This window comes from Pelobates fuscus, chromosome 5 (assembly GCF_036172605.1).
Source record: "Pelobates fuscus isolate aPelFus1 chromosome 5, aPelFus1.pri, whole genome shotgun sequence".
In the NCBI taxonomy this organism is placed as follows: Eukaryota; Metazoa; Chordata; class Amphibia; order Anura; family Pelobatidae; genus Pelobates; species Pelobates fuscus.
Window position 1 is genome coordinate 61,799,347 of NC_086321.1, and position 23,963 is coordinate 61,823,309.

A 23,963-nucleotide genomic window follows, 5' to 3' on the forward strand; every position below is an offset into this window, starting at 1 on the left:
GTATACAGAGCACATGTACTTGCTCTGACATGCTGTCAGAGCGGGCACATGTGCTGGGGCAGCCGGATCTGGTGCTCTCGGTCTGCCTCTAATACAGAGGCAGACCGGAGCACCATTAACCCCACGATCACCGAGATTGCGGCGATCTGGGGTTAATTTTAGCGCGTGACGGACGAGGTCCGTCACTCGTCATTAAGGCAATCCCTTGAGTGACAGACCTCGTCCGTCACTCGTCCTTAAGGGGTTAATTATGTAAGCTTGAAGAATATTTAATGCAATGTGAACAAAAAAATGGACACTCAGACTGATGTTGACGACTATGGAAACATTGATTGTTTGTCAACAAAGGGTGGAATGTGTAATCATTAACCCAGCAAATGCCAATAAGCATGACACACAATGGTAAACCATATATGTTAACAACTTTATTTGCACAATTAGCATGAATAATATTTACTGAAACAATTACAAGATAAAAGGCATGTAAGACCAGCACACAAAATGCACCAATACTATTTACAATCTTATTTGACAGATTTTATACTCGACAAAAGGATTTTAGTTACAGTTCATCTTCCAAATATTATGTTTGTTCCTGAAGCAACATGAATACCGACGTTAACATTATGTGTAATGATTAAATAATAAACAATGAATGCATCATCTGTTATACTGAAATCTTTGATCCGCACGGACGGAATAGTCAAGTGGATGATTCATCCAAATTGAAGTAGGCCTTCGAACATCAAAAGAAAGGCGTGTATTGGAAATAAATTAAAATGAACTTCTTTCTTTGTGAGCTGAACACATCAAGTCTTTTCTGTCCCTTTCAGGAGTTTATTTTGAGTATTCCGAAGCATGAAGTAGGGAGACATTGTATCCAACATAGATTCTCTGCAATACAAAAACAATTACATGATTGCATACAGAACAAAATTGTCACGAATTGACATTTATTAAACCGGACCACAGTAACCAGTTTTCCAGTTGGTAAATAATAATGGAACACACTTACCACCAAGAGAGCACAGACACTGGTTCTGGACAACTCAGTAATAAGTATTAAAAAAATAACAGATGCCGTCCAGTACATCTTCTTAACAGGAATCCCTTTATTCTGGAGATACAAACACAGAAAGCAAAGTTTTGACCAAAATGATGGCTTTAGTTTTTTTTTTTTTAAAAGTGATGATAAAGTCCACCTTTGGTCAAAACATTGTTTTGTATGTTTGTGGCTCCAGAATAGATGGACCCATGTTATGAGGATGTCCTAGATTGCATCTGTCATTTTTTTATTATTTGTCTGAATCAGTGATTATACTCAAAAAGCTTTACTGGAAAATGTAAAATACAAACCACCGCTGTGCCAATTTCATCCCCTGATGGTCCATGATATTGTACAATGTAGGTTTTATTTGTGGGAAATAAAATAGTTATAACACAATTAACCCCTCGGATCCCTTTTACTAAAGTTGTTGAATTAAATGGGTAGTCAAAAAAGGTCACATTGCACATGTCTCTTGCTATAAATATGAACTTAGGGTATATTAAGCAGACATTAGGTTGTCAGAATAGGACCTGCCAAAAATGAGGTACATTAACATTGTGGCAGGATTGTGCAATGTATGGTTATAAACTAACTACAACCCCATTATTTTTGCATAGATTAGGTGTTTTTTAAAGTTGCTGTTTAGTGGATCACGGAGCATTAGTGTATTAGTCGGGTAGACAAGATGCCAAAATACCAGAGTATTGCTTCAGACCTGAGGAAGAGGAAACCTCTTGAAAACTTGTCTTTGAAATATTATGTTAGTCCAATAAAAAAAAAAAAAAAAGTATCAATACATACTGCAATACTCTGGTATTTTGGCATCTTATATATACACATACATTTATATACCTTGAATTTTCCTTTAAGATCACAAGCTGTGCAACATGTTTATTCCATGTTAGGCAGGCATTTTTGGTGTAATTTGTAATATAATGGCCAGCCATGATATGGTGGGTAGTTTGAAGGGGATGAAGCATAGATGGCTAATATTGTACTGCAGATCTCTGTAATATATTTATATTGGGGGTGGCCATAAGGCAAATGTTGTAGAAATATAAATCCCATGCTGCTTTCCCAGCATCAAGGTTACATGATTTAAAGTAGAACTTATATGGTCCTTGTAATCCTTAAAATTTGCTAAAGATGGGTGCAGGTTAGAGAATTTGAAACAACTTCAGACAACACTATATATCTGCATTATAATGCTAACCAACACAAATATAAAACAGAAAAAATAAAAATAAAAATAAAACAGGATAACAGTAACACCCACAAAACTTACTTTACACTAGTGCCTTTGGAGATTTTTTGTGTTTTGTTGCCGACCTTTTCCACTTTGCCTTTCAATTCTTTATTCTAGGAAAAAGACAATGCATCTTAGAGCACATCATTTCAATGCAGGTATAATAAACAAGACAGGTTTGCCTTTTTTTTTTACATCTCAGTTTGAGGTCATGGTCCTCTGCACAGCCTTGACCGTACTGAATTATGATTTGAGGTAGCTTAAAAAAAAAAAAAACATTGTAAAACTCTCGCACCTGTAAATTTAAATATGGTAATTCTATTGTCCATTTGTTTTTAGCAGAATACGTTCTCAGCAACATTGCTTGTAATTATTGCAAATTACCAAAAGATGGCAGACTTAGATTGATGCAGTGTAAGTAAGAATGAATTACATAACCTTGCTTTTTCCCCTTTCATTTTTATAAACTGAAGACAAGAACATGTTATGAACTCTTAAAAGCCTCAAAAAATAAAATACAAGTCCAAGTTTTTATCTGGCTTAAGTTAAACCCTCACTAATTAAGGAGGCGCAGACCTGTAAAAGGGTCACTATTTAAGATGTCAGTCCCAATGTACTACACATGGCTCTTCTCTGGCTGTTCAGATGATTTTTACAGAGCACATTCTCCCAAACAAAAATGTACTGTCCTTGAACTGACTGCTTTTGGATTAAAACTCTTCAAATTGTTTTTATCAACAGCTTTTTAATCGAACAATACAATATTGGAATAAAAATGAAATGTAACCGTTAAAAAGCAAAAAAATTACAACATATATCCAAAGTGAGGATGAGCTACGGGAATTGATAAGTGAAAAGAATTTGGGAGCAATTGTTGTCAATACACTTATAAATTGTGTATAATGTCAGCAAGCAACTGTAAAGGCTGTTAATATATAATCGTGTATTTTGAGAACCATTATGGAAATGAAAAGCATAGAGAAGGACTCCAAAATTATTAAGAGAATGGGGGATCTTTGGTTAAGAACAAAAGCATAGGAAAGATATTGGTTTGATTTGAAACAATGTGTCCGATGAGTTGATAACAGGATCCAGTTATGCAGGGACAACATGTTCTACAGGCATACCTGAAATTCAAGCAAGTTGATTTTTTCCCTTAAATTTTCGATAGTGTCATCTTGCTCTTGTAGTCTGTTTTTCAGCTCTTCCCTCTGTCAGTTAAATAACAAAAATATTATTTACAAACAACATTACTTACAGCAACTGAACTATTAGGCAAAACCGTGCAGGCAGCAATACCAATGGTCCACGGGGGATTGGCATAATAGAGAAGGTTTTATTTGCTCTTAATAAGTGGGTGGCAGATGTGCACCACTTGCAGAGCCATGCCAATCCCATTCCCTGGGTTCTCTGCACTGTAAGGAGGAGAATCTATCAATGAGTTTGATGGGAGGAAAGGAGGTCTGTAGGAATAGGATGAAGTTTCAAGGTGGGGGGTTTATAATGGGTGTTTGATGGAGAGGTTTATCTAGAGATCATGAAAAGGAGGAGATGTGTAATAGCATTGGGGAATGCGTGTCTTCCCAACCATTCCCTCCCAATCCATGCACTGATTGAAATGACTGATGTCTTTTGTCCAAAGACACTAGACAATTGGTGCAACTGAATTCCTCATGAGCTTGCCTTCCAAGTTCAACAATGAGGTAATCGAAAATGCACTGAAGAGCATTGCACCAGGGAGAATTCAACAGATTATAATTCAATGAATTATTAGGAATCAGAATTGATGTTCAATTCTCTTCTTTAGAAACCTGAATTAAGGAATATTTATTTTCACATTTGCCAAAAAGAAACTTGCCTCCTGGATTAAAGTCCCCAGGCTCTGGTGCTGTGCCATCATCAGATGTTGTAAGTGAGTGATCTGCTCTTGGGTTGTACAGAGCTCTATTTGTACATTCACACAACTAAAATGCACAAAGGAAAGATCAGTTATTTAATACTAAATCTGAACAAAACCATGAACAGAAATGCCCAATATACACTGGCCAAAATTATAAATGCAACACTTTTGTTTTGCCCCCATTTTTCATGAGCTGAACTCAAAGATCTAATAATATTTTTTCTACGTGCACAAAAATCCTATTTCTCTCAAATATTGTTCACACACATGTCTAAATCTGTGTTAGTGAGCACTTCTCCTTTGCTTAGATAATCCATCCACCTCACAGGTGTGGCATATCAAGATGCTGACTAGACAGCATGATTAAGAAACAGTTGTACCCAAGGCTGGCCACAATAAAAGGTCACTCTATAATGTGCAGTTTTACTGTATTAGTGGATCAGGGGGGTCCGAAAACCTGTCAGTATCTTGCGTGACCACCATTTGCCTCACATAGTGCAACACATCTCCTTCGCATAGAGTTGACCAGGGTGTTGATTGTGGCCTGTGGAATGTTGGTCCACTCCTCTTCAATGGCTGTGCGAAGTTGCTGGATATTGGCAGGACCTGGAACATGCATCCCAAATACGCTCAATGGGTGACATGCAAGAACTGGGATGTTTTCAGTGCATTATCATGCTGCGACATGAGGTGATGGTCGTGGATTAATGGCACAACAATGGGCCTCAGGATCTCATCACGGTATCTCTGTGCATTCAAAATGCCATCAATAAAATGCATCTGTGTTCCTTTCTCCATACCATAACCCCACTGCTCACCCACACAATGCCATGAACACTGTCTGCTATCTAAAGAAAATAAAAAGTTACCTGCGCTCTCTCCTTAATCCCTATGTATATTTAGACAAATGGAGGTCATTTAGTTGCTCCAATGGCCATTGGAGGGAATGCCCGCCTGCCAAGGTCAAGGCAGACCCCCCTAAGCGGGTCCTAACACTGACCCTTCAGCCTGCTTCCTTGAGCTTCTGGCAAAGATATCTCTAATGAGACAGAGAAGGGTATTTTTTATATACACCCCTATATACATATTAACCCTTAATAGGGAACACATGGGATGGGATGGGCAGCAGCATTGTAACCAGGCTGTGTGATACAAAGTAAATACATATACAAAAAGAGAAGTCCTGCGCTCACTCTGTCTGCTATCTGCCCTGTAAAGGGAAAACCGTGAATCATCCGTGAAGAGAACACCTCTCCAAAGTGCAAGACGCCATTGAATGTGAGCATTAGCCCACTCAAGTCAGTTTTGAAGATGAACTGCAGTTAGGTTGAGACCTCGATGAGGACGACGAGCTTCCCTGAGACAGTTTCTAACAATTTGTGCAGAAATTCTTTGGTTATGAAAACCGATCGTTGCAGCAGCTGTCGGGATGGCTGGTCTCAGTCGATCTTGGAGGTGAAGATGCTGGGTGTGGAGGTCCTGGGCTGGTGTGGTTACACATGGTCTGCGGTTGTGAGGCTGGTTGGATCTACTGCCAAATTCTCTGAAATGCCTTTGGAGACCACTTATGGTAGAGAAATGAACATTCAATTCACAGGCAACAGCTGTGGTGGACATTCCTGCAGTCAGCATGCCAATTGCACGCTCCGTCAAAACGTGCAACATCTGTGGCATTGTGCCGTGTGATAAAACTTTACATTTTAGAGTGGCCATTTATTGTAGTGTGCAATAATCATGCGGTCTAATCAGCATCCTGATATGCCACACCTGTGAGGTGGATGGATTATTTCGGCAAAGGAGACATGCTCACCAACAGATTTAGACAGATTTGTGAACAATAGTGTTGCATTTATAACTTTGTTCAGTGTGTTTATACACAATACTTAAGTAACTTTAAAGCAAGAATCAATTAAAAACAAAACAAAAAAAAAACGTAAATTAAAGAAAACATGCATGAAATCTGTTTTGCATGTGGTCTTTGTTGATATATGAAACATTGGCTTACGATAGTTGCAGAACTAGTATCTGCAGCTACTGCAAGCCCCAGCACACACATTATGTGGCTGTCCAGCTTTAATTTGAGGGTATTTACATCCAAATCAGGTGAACGGTGTAGGAATTACAACAGTTTATATATGTGCCTCCAACTTTTCAAGGGACCAAAAGTAATGGGACAATTGGCTGCTCAGCTGTTCCACGGTCAGGTGTGTGTTATTCCCTCGCTATCCCATTTACAAGGAGCAGATAAAAGGCCCAGAGTTCATTTTAAGTGTGCTATTTGCATTTGGAATCTGTTACTGTCAACTCTCAATATGAGATCCAAAGAGCTGTCACTATCAGTGAAGCAAGCCATCATTAGGCTGAAAAAAACAAAACAAACCCATCAGAGAGATAGCAAAAACAGTTGTGGCCAAACTGTTTGGAACATCCTTAAAAAGAAAGAACGCGAGGGGCGGGGCCTAGCAGCCAAGATGGCCGGTCACACAATCTAAGGGCTCCTGTAACAAAGAGCATAATCGAGCTACTACCGAGCGACCTACTAACAATGGCAACAAACGGTACCCGGGGACCGACCCAGGACACCGTGAGACAAAGAATGGTCCGGTTACAATTCGAAGCAGAAAAACCTGCGCCGACCATGCGGCCTACATCAGAGCAGAGCCTGAGGTACGGGGGAATCGTCCGACCAACCGGCACAGGACACGCTCGCAAGCGAGACCTCCACACAGCCCTGCTACCCCCCCTATGGACCGGCGGGGGATATCCCGGTTCTCGCCGGGGGCGAATACCCCCACAAAATTGCCTGACCAAGCGACGATTTCTAAAGCAAAACGTGGAGGGTGAGGCCCGCCCAAGATGGCGGCACGGATGCAGCCTACACCAAAGCACCCACTTACTGAGCCTCCTCAGAGTACATGGGAGTTCTATGACCGGCTCCGAACCAGCCTCTGGACACAGCTAAACTCCCGGAGACTGACCTTCAAGCAGGTGATGAGAGCGGTAGCAGGATGGATCCGCCCGGCAATCCGACGCCGCCTGAGGGTATATCCCCCTGGAGCCAGAGCGGCCCCCCGACAGAACCGGAGGCAAAGGCCAACACAGCAGGAAACAGTGCAAGAAAGCATAGACACCAGAGTAAATGCCCCCAAGCACCAGAGCGAGAACCGCCGGCGCACCCGACCTGCTCGCCCTTCAGCGGCCACAGCAACCTATGCCCAGCGTGACACGCTCCCACACGGGAGAAAGCATGGTCCCGACCGCGACGCAAACCGGGATGTGGTGAGGTCAGTTGCAGGATGGAACCCCAGGCAGAGGACCCCTCCACAACTCACAGAAGGGGGAACCCTCGAACCACCCCGGAACCGAAAGGAGGGAGTGTGCTGCCCTCACAGCTCCACGACCCTGGAGAAACCGTCAGCGAGCAATCAGACCACACCGAAACTGGGTATAGGTTGAAGCACGGACTGGATTGCATACTTGAGGCGGGTACACCGGGCACTAAACACTGATAATCCAGCCAATACAGCTGAACTGCATACACAGCTGACAAGGGGAATTGTGGCAAAACCGTTCTATTCTGGCAAGATATTGCAGCTATTCACTTCAGTGACTAACCCGGTGATATTTTCTGTTTCCGTTGACTTTTACTTGTATACCTGGCTACATTACACTGCTGGACGCTCTGGAGACCACGCCAAACCGGGGTCCACTCAAACCCTTTACACGGGACTTTTGAATGTTCGGTGAGATGGACTCGCAAGGACTCACGGTAAATCCCTCAGATGCACAAGGGCACCCAGCTGTACTGAGCCAATACCCCGCACTCAGAGACTTCCAGTTCACCATGCAGACCAGCCTGCGAAGACCCCCGATGGAGATCACAGTTTATAACAGTTTATAATTGCATTTTGGTCACACACTTGTTTTTCCATGTTAATGTTTATAATGATAGAAAGTAACAACACAGAGACAATCCTAACCGCGCAACACGATACACAAGCCCAAATAGGCACTAAACATACCATAGGGCACCGGTCTCTACACTTTGGGTACAGGCGGCCCGGCGGGGCACCGTCTAAAACTCATTAGCCCATTTACTCATGGCACGACTTCTGCATACTGCTGCATACTGGCCGGCCACTACCGCGAGGCGTAACATGCTCTCACACAACCCCCATAGCCACAGCTACACTGACACGGCTAATCACAACTCACTTAACCCTACCTTGACAGTATAGCGCCCTCACTGAGCATGAGTTATTTCTCTGACACACAAGTCATCTAAGTACTACTTCTAAGCCGATCGCTACTACACGGTTACCAATAATATTGCCAATAATATTGCACTAAGCACACGGTAGCGTAAGCCACACTAACACAGTTAACGATACTCACTCACTACTATTTTGATAATAGAAACGTTTGGTTATTCCTGGTATCTTTGAAAAATATAAAAATGTGCACAATTCTATGCCACAGTTTAACCTCTGCAATTCACGGAACACACTGTTGTGGCGTCTGTTGCTTATTTGTATTAATCTGCACAACTAAAATAAAGAATTAAAAAAAAAAAAAGAAAGAACGCACCGGTGAGCTCAGCAACACCAAAAGACCCAGAAGACCACGGAAAACAACTGTGGTGGATGACCGAAGAATTCTTTCCCTGGTGAAGAAAACACCCTTCACAACAGTTGGCCAGATCAAGAACACTCTCCAGGAGGTAGGTGTATGTGTGTGTCAAAGTCAACAATCAAGAGAAGACTTCACCAGAGTGAATACAGAACCACAAGATGTAAACCATTGGTGAGCCTCAAAAACAGGAAGGCCAGATTAGAGATTACCAAACAACATCTAAACAAAAGCCTTCACAGTTCTGGAACAACATCCTATGGACAGATGAGACCAAGATCAACTTGTACCAGAGTGATGGGAAGAGAAGAGTATGGAGAAGGAAAGGAACTGCTCATGATCCAAAGCATACCACCTCATCAGTGTAGCATGGGGGTGGTAGTGTCATGGCGTGGGCATGTATGGCTGCCAATGGAACGGTTTCTCTTGTATTTATTGATGATGTGACTTCTGACAAAAGCAGCAGGATGAATTCTAAAGGGTTTTGGGCAATATTATCTGCTCATATTCAGCCAAATGCTTCAGAACACATTGGACAGCGCTTCAAAGTGCAGATGGACAATGACCCGAAGCATACTGCAAAAGCAACCAAAGAGTTTTTTAAGGGAAAGAAGTTAAATGTTATGCAATGGCCAAGTCAATTTCCTGACATGAATCTGATTGAGCATGCAATTCACTTGATGAAGACACAACTGAAGGGAAAATGCCCCAAGAACAAGTAGGAACTGAAGACAGTTGCAGTAGAGGCCTGGCAGAACATCACCAGGGATGAAACCCAGCGTCTGGTGAGGTCTATGCATTCCAGACTTCAGGCTGTAATTGACTGCAAAGGATTGGCAACCATGTATTAAAAAGCAAAAGTTTGATTTATGACTGTTAATCTGTCCCATTACTTTTGGTCCCTTAAAAAGTGGGAGGCACATATACAAACTGTTGTAATTCCTACACCGTTCACCTGATTTGGATGTAAATACCCTCAAATTAAAGCTGAAAGTCTGCAGTTAAAGTACATATTGTTTGTTTAATTTCAAACCCATTGTGTTGGTGTATAGAGCCAAAAAGATTAGAATTGTGTCGATGTCCCAATATTTATGGACCTAACTGTAAGTCCAAATGAGCTGTATGACAGCTTACTGAGACTATAAGCAAGGACCAGCTGTCTGACATCCAGGGAGATGTAACAAGGTTAAGTTAGAAAAGTCTTGCTTTCTACTGAACTGAACATAAACAAATAAATAAAAAAGCAAAAGGAAACGGTGGACACACTCTTCACATTGAAGCTGCAGTGCTTTTGTTTGGAGTATATAATCCCAAATCGTTAAATAAAATTATATTGTCTGTTCAAAAGTCAGACTATGAATGTAAAAGTTTGAATTACATCCATTCAATAACGCCAACACATCTTTTGTATAAATGGTTGTATACATGCAATATAGTTTATTGCAACTACAGGATATGATATTACAATATGGGAAGGCCATCAGTGCAGATTAGGGATGCATATTTAAATGAATCCAATAAAAATGCTGCACATTGGATGTCAGTGATCTACAGTTTTCATCATAGTACCTTCATTCCACCGTAGCAGTAGATCTGTCTGATCACCCTTTCCTAGAAAGTGCCTAATTAATCATATTTGCCCATACATTTATTTAATCATACATGCAAGTATATGTACAAATAAAGCTGCAAGGTTTTGAAATGTCAGCATTTTATTTTGTTTTAAGAAAAATAATGTAGGGTTGCAGACATATGGCCTGGCCCTTGTGGTATGCAGCTTAATTCAAATGTAAGAGGAAATTCTTGTTGTTGGAAGAAAACTAAACGGATTAGCCTTTTTGTTTACCAGCAATTATGCAATTACTAAATCAGGATTTTGCAGATGTGTCACTCTAGCTAGGCACCCATCACATACAGCATAAAACATGTACAGTGACTGACCCATTCTTTCCAGGATTTAACATTCTTCGGGAAATTTCATTCTCGAGCAACCATTGCTTTTCAAGTAACCCCAACTTTTCCTGGAAATAATAAATGTCAAATGTCAATTAATGTCATTGAAGCATCAGTCAGCTGAGGAAAACCTTTTATTTATTTTTTTTTTTATTTTTTTTATTTTTTTAAAAGTCTGGGAAACATTGTCCTTACTGTGAAAAATGAGGAATTTGTCCGGTTGGACAAAATTCAGTGAGAAGGACCGAATTCCAGCCACAATGGTAATTCTCATATTTACTAAAGCCACGGAATACGGTTGGATGGCAGGTGCACTCCAATAGACATTAGGTCACATATCTTGAGACATGGCTGTTAGAGTTCTTGGTCACCCCACTGTTCTAAATCTCCTTTATAGTAATATGGGAGTCTTCTTTAATCCCATAGGGCTTTTTTTTTAATGTGGCAGCTGGGTAGCAACATGCAGGCCTCCCGCTACATAATTATCCCTCATGTTTGAGAAATTTGAACCATTTTCTGTCTGGTATTGCCATCGCTGAAAATGGGGATAGAGATTGGAATTAAAAAAAAATATTCCGAACCCAGATTTGAAGCCTTTACTCTGGATTTCAGCCATTCAGCAGTGTTTGGTCTGGCTAAAATCTGTAACAAATTTAGAGCCGGACTGATTTCCCCATTTGATAAGGAGTCATTTGGAATTTAATGAATAACCCAGGTGGTTTTCAACACAACTTGGGGCTCTGTGCCTGGAAAGGGAAGAGGTCACACATGTAAAACCTATAACAACTAGGAACCCTGCAAATAGCGGGGCTGTCGGATGTACAGAGCCCAAGAAACCATTGTACAAAGTCTGGGCTCGAGGTTCTGTACATCCCTGAAATTAGTTCCATAGGATTGCTTGGTTTAGGCCGGTTAATTCAAACTTCGTGCCCAATCCAAGCAACAACCAATCTGGTGAAAGGTGCAAAACCAGTTTGGGCCAATCAGCGCCCAGGGAGGAGAAGGGGTTTTGCTGCCCAATCAGGAGAAATTGGTTTGCACCAAAATCGGCGCTCGGGGAGGAGCGGGGTTTCACCGCCCAATCAGGAGAACGGGCGCTAAACCCATTTGCACCAATCGGCACTCAGGGAGAAGCGGGATTTCGCCTCCCAATCAGGATAAAGTGCGCTAAACCCGTTTGCACCAATCGCCTAATTAGGATAAAGCGCGCAAATACCCATTTGAATGGGCGCTCCTTCTCTGATTGGTCGCCGTTGCTCCGCAGTATCCAATTAGTGCTCACTCGTGCCAACCTATCAGGAGAATGGCGCGAACTCAGTTTGAATAGGAGTTCCTTCTCCCATTGGTCGGCACGGACTTCAAGGTGGACAGCAGGACCGCTGTGCCTGCGAAGCCGACTCACAGCTCCAGGGTCTAAGCTGGGGCTCGCGCCTCTCTCCGGTGGCTGCCTCCACTTAGGCAGCCCCGGGTAGAGCACTCCTTGGGCAGCTACGAGCCTGGCCTCGCAGCTCCCGGGAGGGTAAATTAGTGATCATAGTTCCGTTAGAAGCAGGTAGGGCAATCAGAACCACCAGTACCCAAACAGTGTCCTCACCAACCTCAGAGATCTGTTCGTGGAATTCCAAAGCAAAGACCCTGCAAGGGAAGTGTCTCCTTTCGGGATACAAATGCTCCCCCGGGGTGGCTTTTGCCTATACGAAATGGCAGTCACCCAGGGAAGCACTTATAAATTACTGCCCTTGTGGTTACACACTGTTGCAGGTGCGAACGTGCTGACTGATTGGTGTGAACATTCTATTGGGGTAATGGGGTGGTCCGCTTTTGGCAGACGAACGGGTTCCATTCGCATGCGCTCTCCCGAACGGTCAAAAGGGCAGATTACACGAAATACAAGGGGAAACATATAATACACAGGGGAAAACACACAGATGAGCAGTGGGCATGTAACTTAGTGACAGCGGTGCGCCATAATTGCCATTTAGTGAAAATATCTTTGTGGCCTTTTACAAAGCCATTTATGCTCCAGAACTTCCGACCATCTGATTACAAAGGTACATTTTAGACATAAGCAACAAGGTACATACTAGTGTTTTTCTTCCTACACCCAATTTGTAATATTAGCAGAAAAAAAAGAGGGATATGCAAAATGTCTAAATTCTAACAGCATATAATAACACACATACTCACTTCTTCCATTCTTTTCATAAGGTTTTCCAATTCTACAATTCGACCATGTTTTTCTTCAATTTTCTCTGCTACATTGTGTAATTTCTCTACACTTTTCTTAAAGGTTTCTTCGTGTTCAGCAACAGCCGCCTAGAAAATGGAATGTAATTTTTAGATTTCTATTGCCATTTTTTTTTTTTTTTTTTTTTTTTTGACAGCCGATTTACCCATGCATGGTTAGTGTTACAAAATCAGCTGTCCAAGTCCTTGCTTGGAAAATCTGTATCTGCTACATTTGCTCTGGATGTCACCAACACCTAACACTGATCTGATTGGTAGCTTCAAAACGTGGCCCCTATAATAATACTCGTATCAAGCAGGCAAGCATCTAATAGGATCAAGTAATTGAAAATGCACAATTAGGTCTCTATAAAGTGATATTCAAGTTGGATTGAAAGTGGCGAGAAGGTGGGCATTGCTCCAGCAACAAACCTTCCAAATATTTTCAGTCTATGGTTTTTCAGAATTTTACTGCAATGCATTTATTTTAAACCAAAATCTACCTCTCACTTTACCTGTTCCTCTTATTCATCTATCCTTGTCTCCTCCTTCAAATGCTGGAGGAGAACCTTCTTCACAGCTCAGCAGATTTCCCCATTATCACTCACATAACACATAACATTTCTAGATCTCCACCTTGTCCATAATCATCCTGATTGCAGCTGGTGACAACTCTTCAAGTCCTGGACTTTATATCTCTACAGGTTAGTAGCTCCGCCACCATGTCTCACAACTCAACAAGGCTTAAGCACAAAAAAGTTCTTCTCTACCAATCACACTTCCCTTTAGTCTACTAAATGCTCATTCTATCATATGAAAAAACTGATCTGAGATACAGGACCACTTCTGCTCTCTCTCACGTCAGCATTTCACAGTCACTAAAACCTGGCTATCCAAAACATGATTCAGCTGTGGAGGCTGCAGTCTCACACTGTATGTCCTTGTCCCACGCAGCTTGGACTGCAGACAGAGGTCCTGGCATTCTCCTTGGTGCAGCTGTGCTGTCACACCTGGAGTCTCAGGGCCAAACCCGGACGTATTGCAGGTATGCTGGAAGATACACACATACTCTCTTCTCTTTATTTTCTTCTGACAAAGCAAATATTACGATTTTGCAAACTAATTAAAAAATATTGTACATTATATCCATATTGCCAAAAAGGAAACTGGTTCTCTCTTCATAACAGAAATACAGTCCTAGGATATTAGAAAATTCTATATAAATGTTTCCTTTTTTAATTAGAAAAATATCAATAAAAAGACCATTACTGTACCCGTAACACTTGCTGTTCTGCTTTATGATTTGACCGGAGGTCTTCAGATTTCTTGCTGTAATTTTCATAAAGTTTACGTGTTGCATCGCGAATAGCGCCTGACCCGGCTTCACGTGTAGCTTCTAACTGGAAATGAGTAGAAACATTCCATACAAAATTACAAGTGAACTGACTATTACAAATATTTTTGTGCAAAAAGGCGCCAAGCGTGAAATACTAGCATGTGCCTATCACTAGCACAAGTATTTGAAGAGTCAGCTTTTTGGATGTTTGTTGGCAAAGTGTGTATGTTCAGGGACAGAAGAACTAACAAAGTTATATTTGGAACATCAAGTAGCATTTAAAATTCATATTGAGACACATCAGCAACTGACTAATGGCAAAGATATATCAATAACAGTAGTGAAGGTCATTGAGAGATTACAAAATCTGAGACAGAAATATCAAAGCAGAAACGTTAGATTTGTCAAAAGCAATTGCGTGATACATTATTTAAAAAGTAACAATTCACAGGCAAGATGGCATATTATACAGCAAACCATGAGACCACTCTAGTAGACTTTCAGAAAGAATGACAATATTTTTATGGAAAAAAAATCCCTAGATATTTCAGTCTAAGAGTCAATCGGGTCAGGAACATTTTCTGGAAAAAACAAACAAAAAAAACTTCTGGAATGTAGGCATGCAAAAGGTAAACAGTGTGTTAAAAGAACAACTGTGCTAGCAGAACGTTTACCACAAAATGCAAACCGATTTAAAAAAAAAATATATATATATTTTTAGTTACGTTCTTGGAGTGGAACTCTCCAAACCTCTCACTCAAAACTGTGGATGCTCATGGATAACATGATGTATTCCAAATTCTAATATTTAATACGGATTTGTACAATGTGTTTATTTGGCTCTTTTATAAGTAAAAACTAGAACCTGTACATAATAGAGCCTGTATAGTTATTATTATTATTATTATGTTATTTATATTTCGCCATCAATTTCCGCAGCGCTTTACAATGGGTGGACGAACAGACATGTAGTTGTAACCAGACACGTTGGACACACAGGAACAGAGGGGTTGAGGGCCCTGCTCAATGAGCTTACATGCTAGAGGGAGTGGGGTAAAGTGACACAAAAGGTAAGGATAGTATTAGACTAGTAGCAGTTGCAGAAGAGGAATCAGTAGGGAGCTATTAACAGTTTAAGCGATACGCTTTTATGAAGAAGTGGGTTTTTAACAATTTTTGAAGGAGTGGAGACTGGGTGAGCATCTAGCGGAGGAGGAAAGCGAGTTCCACAGGAACGGAACAGCCCTCGAGAAATCTTGAAGGCGAGCATCAGAGGTGGGAGTACGGACAGAAGATAGACATAAGTCTTCAGCAGATCGTAAGGGCCTAGACGGGACATACTTGTGTATGAGGGAGGATAGGTAGGTGGGAGCAGCATTATGTAGAGATTTTAAAGCAAGAATCAGAATTTTAAATTTAGCGCTATATCTTCCAGGAAGCCAATGTAAGGACTGACAGAAGGGTGAGGCGTGGGCGGTGCAGGCGGCCAGCAAGATGAGCCTCGCCCCCACATTCATTATGGACTGTAACGGTGGAAGTTGGGAGCACGTAAGAACACTGAGAAGCGAATTACAGTAGTCAAGGTGAGAAAGGACAGTGGAATGGACCAACACCTTGGTCGCATCTGACGTTAAGTAGGGGCGGATGCGCGCAATGTTTTTGAGATGGAAATGACAGGATTTGGCGATAGACTGAACATGAGGCTTGAAGGAGAGGTCGGAGTCAAAGAGAACACCTAGTTCTGGAACAGTCATGGTTATTTACTTAAGTCAGAATTCAGGATGCAAAGTGAATTACAAATTTAAGGTCAAAGTAGCTGAATTTGAAGCCTAGATGACTGGGAAAGTTTCTCCATTTTTACCAAATTAATTCTACAGCTCACTTTAGTACATAACCCTGAGAGAGTCTTGTGGACTGAAGAGACAGAGGCCAATCTGTACTAGAACAATGGAAATAGGAAAGTTTGAGGAAAGAATTCAGGGAACTGAATGGATGCAAGTCATCATCAGCGACGATTTGACCTTTATCGTTTTAGTCACGGTTCCATGCCAAAACAATACGGAAGAAAAAAAAAAAAAAAAAGCAAAGAATGCACATCCATATATTTTAGACTGCAGATGACCCATCGTCCCATTCAGAGGATCTATTTCTAATCGCTGTGAAAAAGGTCTTATTTAATATGTGGTTTGTTTTTGGTGATATGTTAAATGTAATGTATAAAGGATATTATTATTATTATTATTATTGCCATTTATATAGCGCCAACAGATTCCGTAGCGCTTTACAATATTTTGAGAGGGGGGATGTAACAATAAATAAGACAATTACAAGAAAACTTACAGGAACAATAGGTTGAAGAGGACCCTGCTCAAATGAGCTTACAGTCTATAGGAGGTGGGGTATTAGAAACATTATAATAGGAAATATCAAGTAGGAGTGAAGCAGAGCTGGAGGAGAGAGCAAAGCACTATCCCATAGGAGAGAGCAAGAGACAGGTATGTAAGGGAGAGATTACTCTGGGAGGCCATACGCTTTCCTGAAGAGATGGGTTTTAAGGCCCTTCTTAAATGATTGAAGACTAGGGGAGAGTCTGATGACAGTAGGCAAGTTATTCCAAAGGAGAGGAGCCGCACGTGAGAGGTCCTGCAAGCGCGAGTTGGCCGTACGGGTGCGAGCAGCGGTCAGGAGGTGGTCGCGGGCAGAGCGGAGGGTACGAGGAGGGGCATACCTCTGGATCAGTGAAGAGATATAAGAGGGGCTGGAATTGTTCAGTGCTTTAAATGTATGGGTTTGAATTGACTCCTATAGGATACAGGGAGCCAATGTAAGGACTGGCAGAGGGGCGAGGTGTGAGAGGACCGACTGGATAGGAAAATCAGTCTAGCTGCAGCATTCATTACAGACTGTAGCGGGGCAGTACGGCTTTTGGGGAGACCAATCAGGAGAGGGTTACAGTAATCCATGCGGGAAATTACTAGAGCATGGACAAGCTCCTTGGTAGCATCTTGCGTAAGAAAGGGGCGGATGCGGGCTATGTTTTTGAGTTGGAACCTACAGGACTTGGCAACAAACTGGATGTGAGACTCAAAGGTGAGACCAGAGTCAAGTATGACGCCAAGACAGCGCGCTTGTAGGGATGGACTTATGTGGATATCACTGACTTGAAGGGAGAGTGAGAGAGGAGGATCAGTATTAGGAGGAGGAAAGACAAGGAGTTCAGTTTTAGAGAGGTTAAGTTTGAGAAAGCGTGACGACATCCAGTCAGAGATGGAAGAGAGGCAAGCAGTGACACGTTGCAGGACGGCCGGGGAGAGGTCCGGTGAGGAGAGGTATATCTGAGTGTCATCAGCGTACAGGTGGTAGTTGAATCCAAAAGAGGCAATAACTTTTCCAAGAGAGGCAGTATAAAGAGAAAATAGAAGGGGACCAAGGACAGAGCCTTGGGGAACTCCAACCGAGACAGGGCGAGGGGAGGAGGTATCCTTGGAAAAGGAGACACTAAATGAGCGTTGGGAGAGATAGGAGGAAAACCAAGAGAGGACAGAGTCACAGAGACTGAGTGATTGAAGAGTTTGAAGGAGGAGAGCATGATCAACTGTGTCAAAGGCAGCAGAGAGGTCAAGGAGAATTAATATGGAGTAGTGACCTTTGGATTTAGCGGAGATTAGGTCATTAGTCACTTTGATAAGAGCGGTCTCAGTAGAGTGGAGAGGGCGGAAGCCAGACTGAAGAGGGTCAAGGAGAGTGTTGGAATTAAGGAAGTGAGACACACAGGTAAAGACAAGTCTTTCCAAAAGCTTTGATGAGTAAGGGAGCAGGGATATGGGACGATAGAGGGGGAGGACGGGTCAAGAGATGTTTTTTTCAGGATAGGTATTACAGTGGCATGTTTAAGGTCAGCAGGAACAGTGCCAGAAGAGAGAGAGCAGTTAAGGATGTGTGTTAGGATAGGCACAAGACAAGGGGAGAGAGATCTGATGAGGTGAGATGGGACAGGATCAAGTGGGCAAGTGGTGGGGCGAGAGGAAAGGAGAAGTGCAGCCACCTCTTGTTCAGTAGCTGGGGAGAAAGTCTGAAGGGTAGGGAAAGCATGATTTATGTGTGGTTGAGAAAGAGAACGGCAAGGAGGGGAGAATTGTTTCCTTAGCTGTTCAATCTTTTCAGTAAAGTAATATGCAAAGCTATCAGCTGTAAGGTTAGTTTGGGGGGTGGCCACAGCAGGGCGGAGAAGGGAATTAAAAGTGTCAAAGAGACGTCTGGGATTGCGGGAGCATGAACTAATGAGAGAGGAAAAGTAGGACTGTTTGGCGAGGGCAAGGGCTGCGCTGTATGAAAGCAACATGAATCTATAATGAAGATAGTCTGCCTGGGTGCGGGACTTCCTCCAGGAGCGTTCAGCACAGCGGGAGCAACTCTGCAGATAGCGTGTTGATTTATTATGCCAAGGTTGGGGTCGTGTTCTCCTCGAGGTGCATGTTTGGAGTGGGGCTGCAGTGTTCAAGGCAGATGTGAGGGTAGTGTTATATGTGGAGATGGCCAGTGAGGGACAGGAGAGGGAAGGGATGGATAGCAGTTGTGAATCAATGTCAGCCGACAGCTGCTGGAGGTCAATAGAGTTAAGGTTCCTCCTGAGCTGAGGGGGGTTAGTCTGAGGTTGTTGGGTGAGGGGGTAATTGAGAGCAAACGATAAGAGGTGGTGATCAGAGAGAGGAAATGGAGTATTGCAGATATTAGATAATGTACATGAATAGGAGAAAATAAGGTCGAGGGTATTGCCAGCTACATGAGTGGGAGAATTAGCCCACTGCAATAGTCCAAGGGAGGAAGTAATTGAAAGTAGTTTAGATATGAAAGTGGTTTGTTAGATAGAACTTGGGAAATCGTGGTCAACTTTTGATCTTGCCACAATATTAATAATGTTTTGCTTTTCAAAAATAAACCTTGCACATTGATAGAGCATGATGTATACCAATTTCGAAATAATATTAAAGGAGTGAACACAGTACATAGCATTAACTTGAGGTACCTTTATCTGAAGATCCTCATTTTCTTTGTAGGCTTCAACCAAGGACAAGTCTTGGTCTTTCAACTTCTCCAAGATCTGATTATATCGGGAGCCAAATGAGCTTTCTTCAACTGAATTGTGCTGTAAATTCACATAATTATGAAAGAAACACAATTTAATGCTTAATTATTAAATGCAAATTTAACTGGTTGAAAATGTCTTGTTCTTTGTATCATACCTCAATTCTCTGTGCCATTTTGTATATTTAAACTAGCACATATACATAGAATTAAGAGCAATTTTCTAAACCCATTACCACAACGAGGAAGACTCGGTGAAACATGTGTGGGATTGTATGGCAACTAATTTTTGATATTGCACACAGGGCATGATATATTAGCATGTGTAAAAATAAATTGTAACATACAAGAAGATATTGATATAAATATTTTTAAAACCCTTACATATAACAAGTACAATTACATAAGGAAACTTATCTTGCCCAGACTGTATATGACATTGGGAGTGAATGCATTAAAGCAAACAAGTCCAATAGACAATTATACAAATGTTGAAATGATGCAAATAAAAGGTGTAATTAGAGATATTACTTTGTTATATTCGGTTCTTTGTATTTAAATTAGATAAATATGATTTTACTCTGCATTTATTTGCAGGCTGAAAAGGAATGTCAGGACATTTCTTACAAATTCTATCTAATCTCTAGCAAAACATTCTTATAAACTCACACGATTAGTTACCACTGAAAGGTAATAAAACTTAGTCTCACAAAAACAGGTCCTTATATCAAATAATAACATTACAAAATTTAAATAAATAAATAAATAAAATAAAAAAGCTGATAATGCAAGTGTACAGTTACTTTACCTGCTCATTGTTGGAAATCACGTTTTTGCCATTAATATCATCTTTATATAACTGATTTTGAATCTTTTCCAATGTACTTCGAATCTGGAAGTGGAGTAAACAGAAACCACTTTTTATGTAGTTCATTTTTAATTTGTTCATCGAGCATCAGTGAACATCAATAAAAAGTCTCACTTACTATATTTTTTTTAATTGTAAAGACATGCATTTTAATATTTAATATAGCCACCCGCAGTGATTCACCAAAGCCAAAATAATAATAATAAAAAAAAAATGAGTGGTTCACTAACCAGATCACAGAAAGAATTCAAAACATGGTGAGAGAATGCAACTACACCGCTGAGGAAAAGGAAGTCCCATTAGCATTCAGCAATAAATTGCAGACATATTTAAGTACAGCAAAAATATAAATTGACATACACAATTAAGGACGATGTGGCTTGAGCTGCATAAACGTAAACAAAAGGGATTTAACCCCAAAATGGCAAAGAATGGAGAAGTGAGACTGTAGGGCATGATCTAAACACAAAAACTGCTTAATTAAGCCAACGTTGCTTTGAGAACTTTAGTGTCCCTTTAATATGGAAGTTAATTATAAAGATTAAGTTCTAAAGGTAGATCAATAACCAAGGAAATACAGATTGATTAGCATAACTTAAATATAGACAGAGAAAGGCTGGTCATACATATTCTCTTAGTGTAAAAAAAAAATAAAATAAAATAAATTTGCACTAGAGTCTGACCAAACAGTATATTTAAAGGGGAAAGGTCACTTATCTGAAAATTATTGAATAAAATACAGAACATCACTTCAACCTTCTGTTAACTTTTCTCATGTGATCTTTTTTTAAAGAGCAAGGTGAGTAGCATTTTCAGCAGCAGGTGCTCACTGAAAGCCTGAAGGTGACCTTGGTCACCTGACTACCCCTTCTTTGTACAGCACAACAACAAAAGCACAATATACCAGATGCAGTAGCACTATGCGTAGAGCCTTGACTTAAAGGTTTAACTGTTACTAAACAGCATAAGAAGGAATAAGGCATCTAAACATTCCTGGCTACAGAGCAATCTAAAAAGGCTTAAGATTTTATTGGGGTGGGAGTGTTGTTTTAAGCACCATATTTAAATATTTTACACAAAAATTACCTACTTGTACCACAATATCACATAATTCCGGTTATGCCCCCAGCATACAAATACATATGCCATGAGGATTATTATTATAGTAATAATACTATTATTATTAGCATTTATATTGCGCCAACTTATTTAGTAGTTCTTTACAATATTCTAAAATAAAGAAGACCCTGCTCAAACAAGCTTACAATCCAGAGGAGATGGGGTAATAAACCACAATAGAAAGAGGGGTGTCGGGGTAGCAAAAAGACAAGGTGGGAAAGTAACAGAACAGAAAGGGGAGATTGGATTGGGGCCCTTTAAGAGAGAGCAAGAGGCAGGTTTGTGAAATAGAAGTTACTCTGAGAAGCCATAAGCTTTTCTTTAGAGGTGGATTTTGAAGAACTTCTTTAATGATTTAAGACTAGGGGAGAGTCTGATGTGGGTAGGCAGTCTGTTCCAAACAAAAGGAGCTGCCCTTGAGAAGTCCTGTAATTGCAAATTAGCAGAAAGGGTGCGAGCAGCGGACAGGAGAAAGTCACCAGCAGAGCAGAGAAACTGAATTAGTGGAAAAAAATAAAAAATACCAGAGGCAATTTGTTTAAATATTTATATGTAAGGGTTAGTATTTTGAACAGAATCTATAGTGGAGCGCTAGTTTAACATAGACTTTCTCCGCTGGTATTCCAAGAGTTTCTCAGGATCAAGTAAATTATCACAGGAAGGACAGCATAAGTAGTAAATAAAATAATCCACGAATATCCCATCACCTTTCCCAATAACTGGATGACACACAGTATCAGGAGCAGAACTGATGTTTAATGCAACATACCCTGCTTTTATGCAACTCTCCCATGCAAGGGAGACACCCACAGAAAATTAGACATTCTCCAATCATAAACTGGTTACAGCCCACAGATCTCTTCCCCTTAGCCGGAGAGATAATACAATTAACTGTACAGTTGAAGCACACATTTTCCCCCGTTTTCTGGATGTACCCCAAGATCATGACATACACCCCTAAATATTCCCTGATAGCTCTGATCTGGGTGAGCAACATACTAAAAAATCACCCAGATCGGATCAGGAGTTCGGGAATTTCTTAGAGGTCTTCGTTTTACCGACCGCACACGAGGCAGTAGCCGAAAGGAGTTCCATGTGTTTTGGCCTTGTGGTCGGTCTCAGTTCGTGAGGTGAAAAACAAGAAAATAGTCAATACAATGGGCTCTGCCTGGGTTCGTATGAATCCCCTTGTTCGTGTGTATCTTTTTACCGAAGGCTGTGCCGTTCGTGTGTTCTCCCACAAACAGGTGGAGGTATGGAGGTCTCTGCGGTGTTCACGTGGTTGAGTGTCCGATTTGGGTTCCAGACACTCAGTGACCAAACACCGCTGGTGTGTTCGTATGGCAAGATGGCCACCACCTCGTGTTCGCATGTCGAATGGCGCCCACCCAAGGAATACACAGTGTGTTCGGATGATTCTCAATCAGGATAGTGTGAAAATGATGGGGAGGTTAATTCGAGCCACGTTCCTCTCTGGGGTGGTCTGGCTGTTCGGTAGTTTGTTCGTTTGTCGAATGGAGACATTTAATATGTTGGCAATTGGGTTCCTACTGAACAACCAGATGAATGCTTCAGCAGTTCACTGGTTACTTGTCTTAAAAGTAACGAACCATGGGAAACTGAACATAATGTTGTTACAATAACAGTTATGGACAGCCAAAATAAGGATGTTGGATAGTAGCCAAACGTAATCCACTAAAGACTCCATTAGCATACAGGAAACCAATGAAAGGACTGACAGAGGAATAAAATAAATAAATAAATCAGCCCGACTATAGCAAATACAGTTTCTGGGGAGACAGATTAGGAGAGAATTAAGGTGACAGATTAGGAGAGAATTAAGGTGTCCCTAGGTGGAATGTAAACACTGCCTTTTCTCTGAGGCAGGGTTTACATGAAAATGCCTGAAGGGAGCTATTATAATCACCAGAAAAACTACTTTAAGCTGTAGTTGTTCTGGCGACTATAATGTCCCTTTAAGGGCTGGGTGATGTGGATACCATCAACTTGCAGGAAGAGTGAAAGAGAAGGATTACTATTATGAGAAGGAAAAATAAGAAGCTTGGTATTAGAGAGATTGTTTTAAAATCTCAAGTTTTCTGAAACGTACTCATACTATGGGTCAGACTAGCAAATCCAATATTTATGAAAGGTATATATTTTTTAAAATTCTGGGAAAATCATTTACTTTTTTTTTTCTTTTACACCAGTGCTCTGGGTACATTTTATATGCATCACAATTGATTTAGCCTGGAAATTCAGTGCTTAATGTGAAAAGATTTTACTGCTCTATGGTCTGATGCTGCCACCATGTGGCAAACCTGGAACATGACTATAAACATGTCTAATCTGTTTCCTACTTCTCCACATCTCAAAAAAAATCCCCACCTGCTTAAAGTCTCACTCATAGCTGGGATCCTTTGAAAATATAACTTTTTACTTTATTGTCATCAGTTTGCTTCCGTTTTGTGAAAAAATGTCAGAACTATATAAGGCATGTAAAAAAAAAAAAAAAAATAATAAAAAAAAAAAACTGGGTTCAGGGTAATCTCC

The 23,963-nt window shown here is 41.0% G+C and overlaps 1 protein-coding gene across 5 annotated transcripts in view; it reads right to left on the reverse strand.

The window, feature by feature from the left end:
- Nucleotides 1–403: 403 nt before the first annotated feature.
- Nucleotides 404–23,963, reverse strand: part of CCDC68 (coiled-coil domain containing 68) — a 56,704-nt gene continuing 33,144 nt past the window's right edge. For 4 of the 5 annotated variants that reach the window (XM_063453901.1, XM_063453902.1, XM_063453900.1 and 1 more), the window contains 10 exons: nucleotides 20,232–20,315; nucleotides 19,365–19,484; nucleotides 14,277–14,402; nucleotides 13,933–14,052; nucleotides 12,964–13,092; nucleotides 10,765–10,844; nucleotides 4,153–4,258; nucleotides 3,422–3,505; nucleotides 2,334–2,407; nucleotides 404–894 (listed from right to left, as the gene is read on the reverse strand). In XM_063453901.1, the coding sequence (XP_063309971.1) occupies nucleotides 810–894; nucleotides 2,334–2,407; nucleotides 3,422–3,505; nucleotides 4,153–4,258; nucleotides 10,765–10,844; nucleotides 12,964–13,092; nucleotides 13,933–14,052; nucleotides 14,277–14,402; nucleotides 19,365–19,484; nucleotides 20,232–20,315 (1,008 nt within the window). In that variant the 3' untranslated portion in view covers nucleotides 404–809. The remainder of the gene's footprint in view (nucleotides 895–2,333; nucleotides 2,408–3,421; nucleotides 3,506–4,152; nucleotides 4,259–10,764; nucleotides 10,845–12,963; nucleotides 13,093–13,932; nucleotides 14,053–14,276; nucleotides 14,403–19,364; nucleotides 19,485–20,231; nucleotides 20,316–23,963) is intronic. The other variant, XM_063453904.1, reaches the window with a different exon arrangement.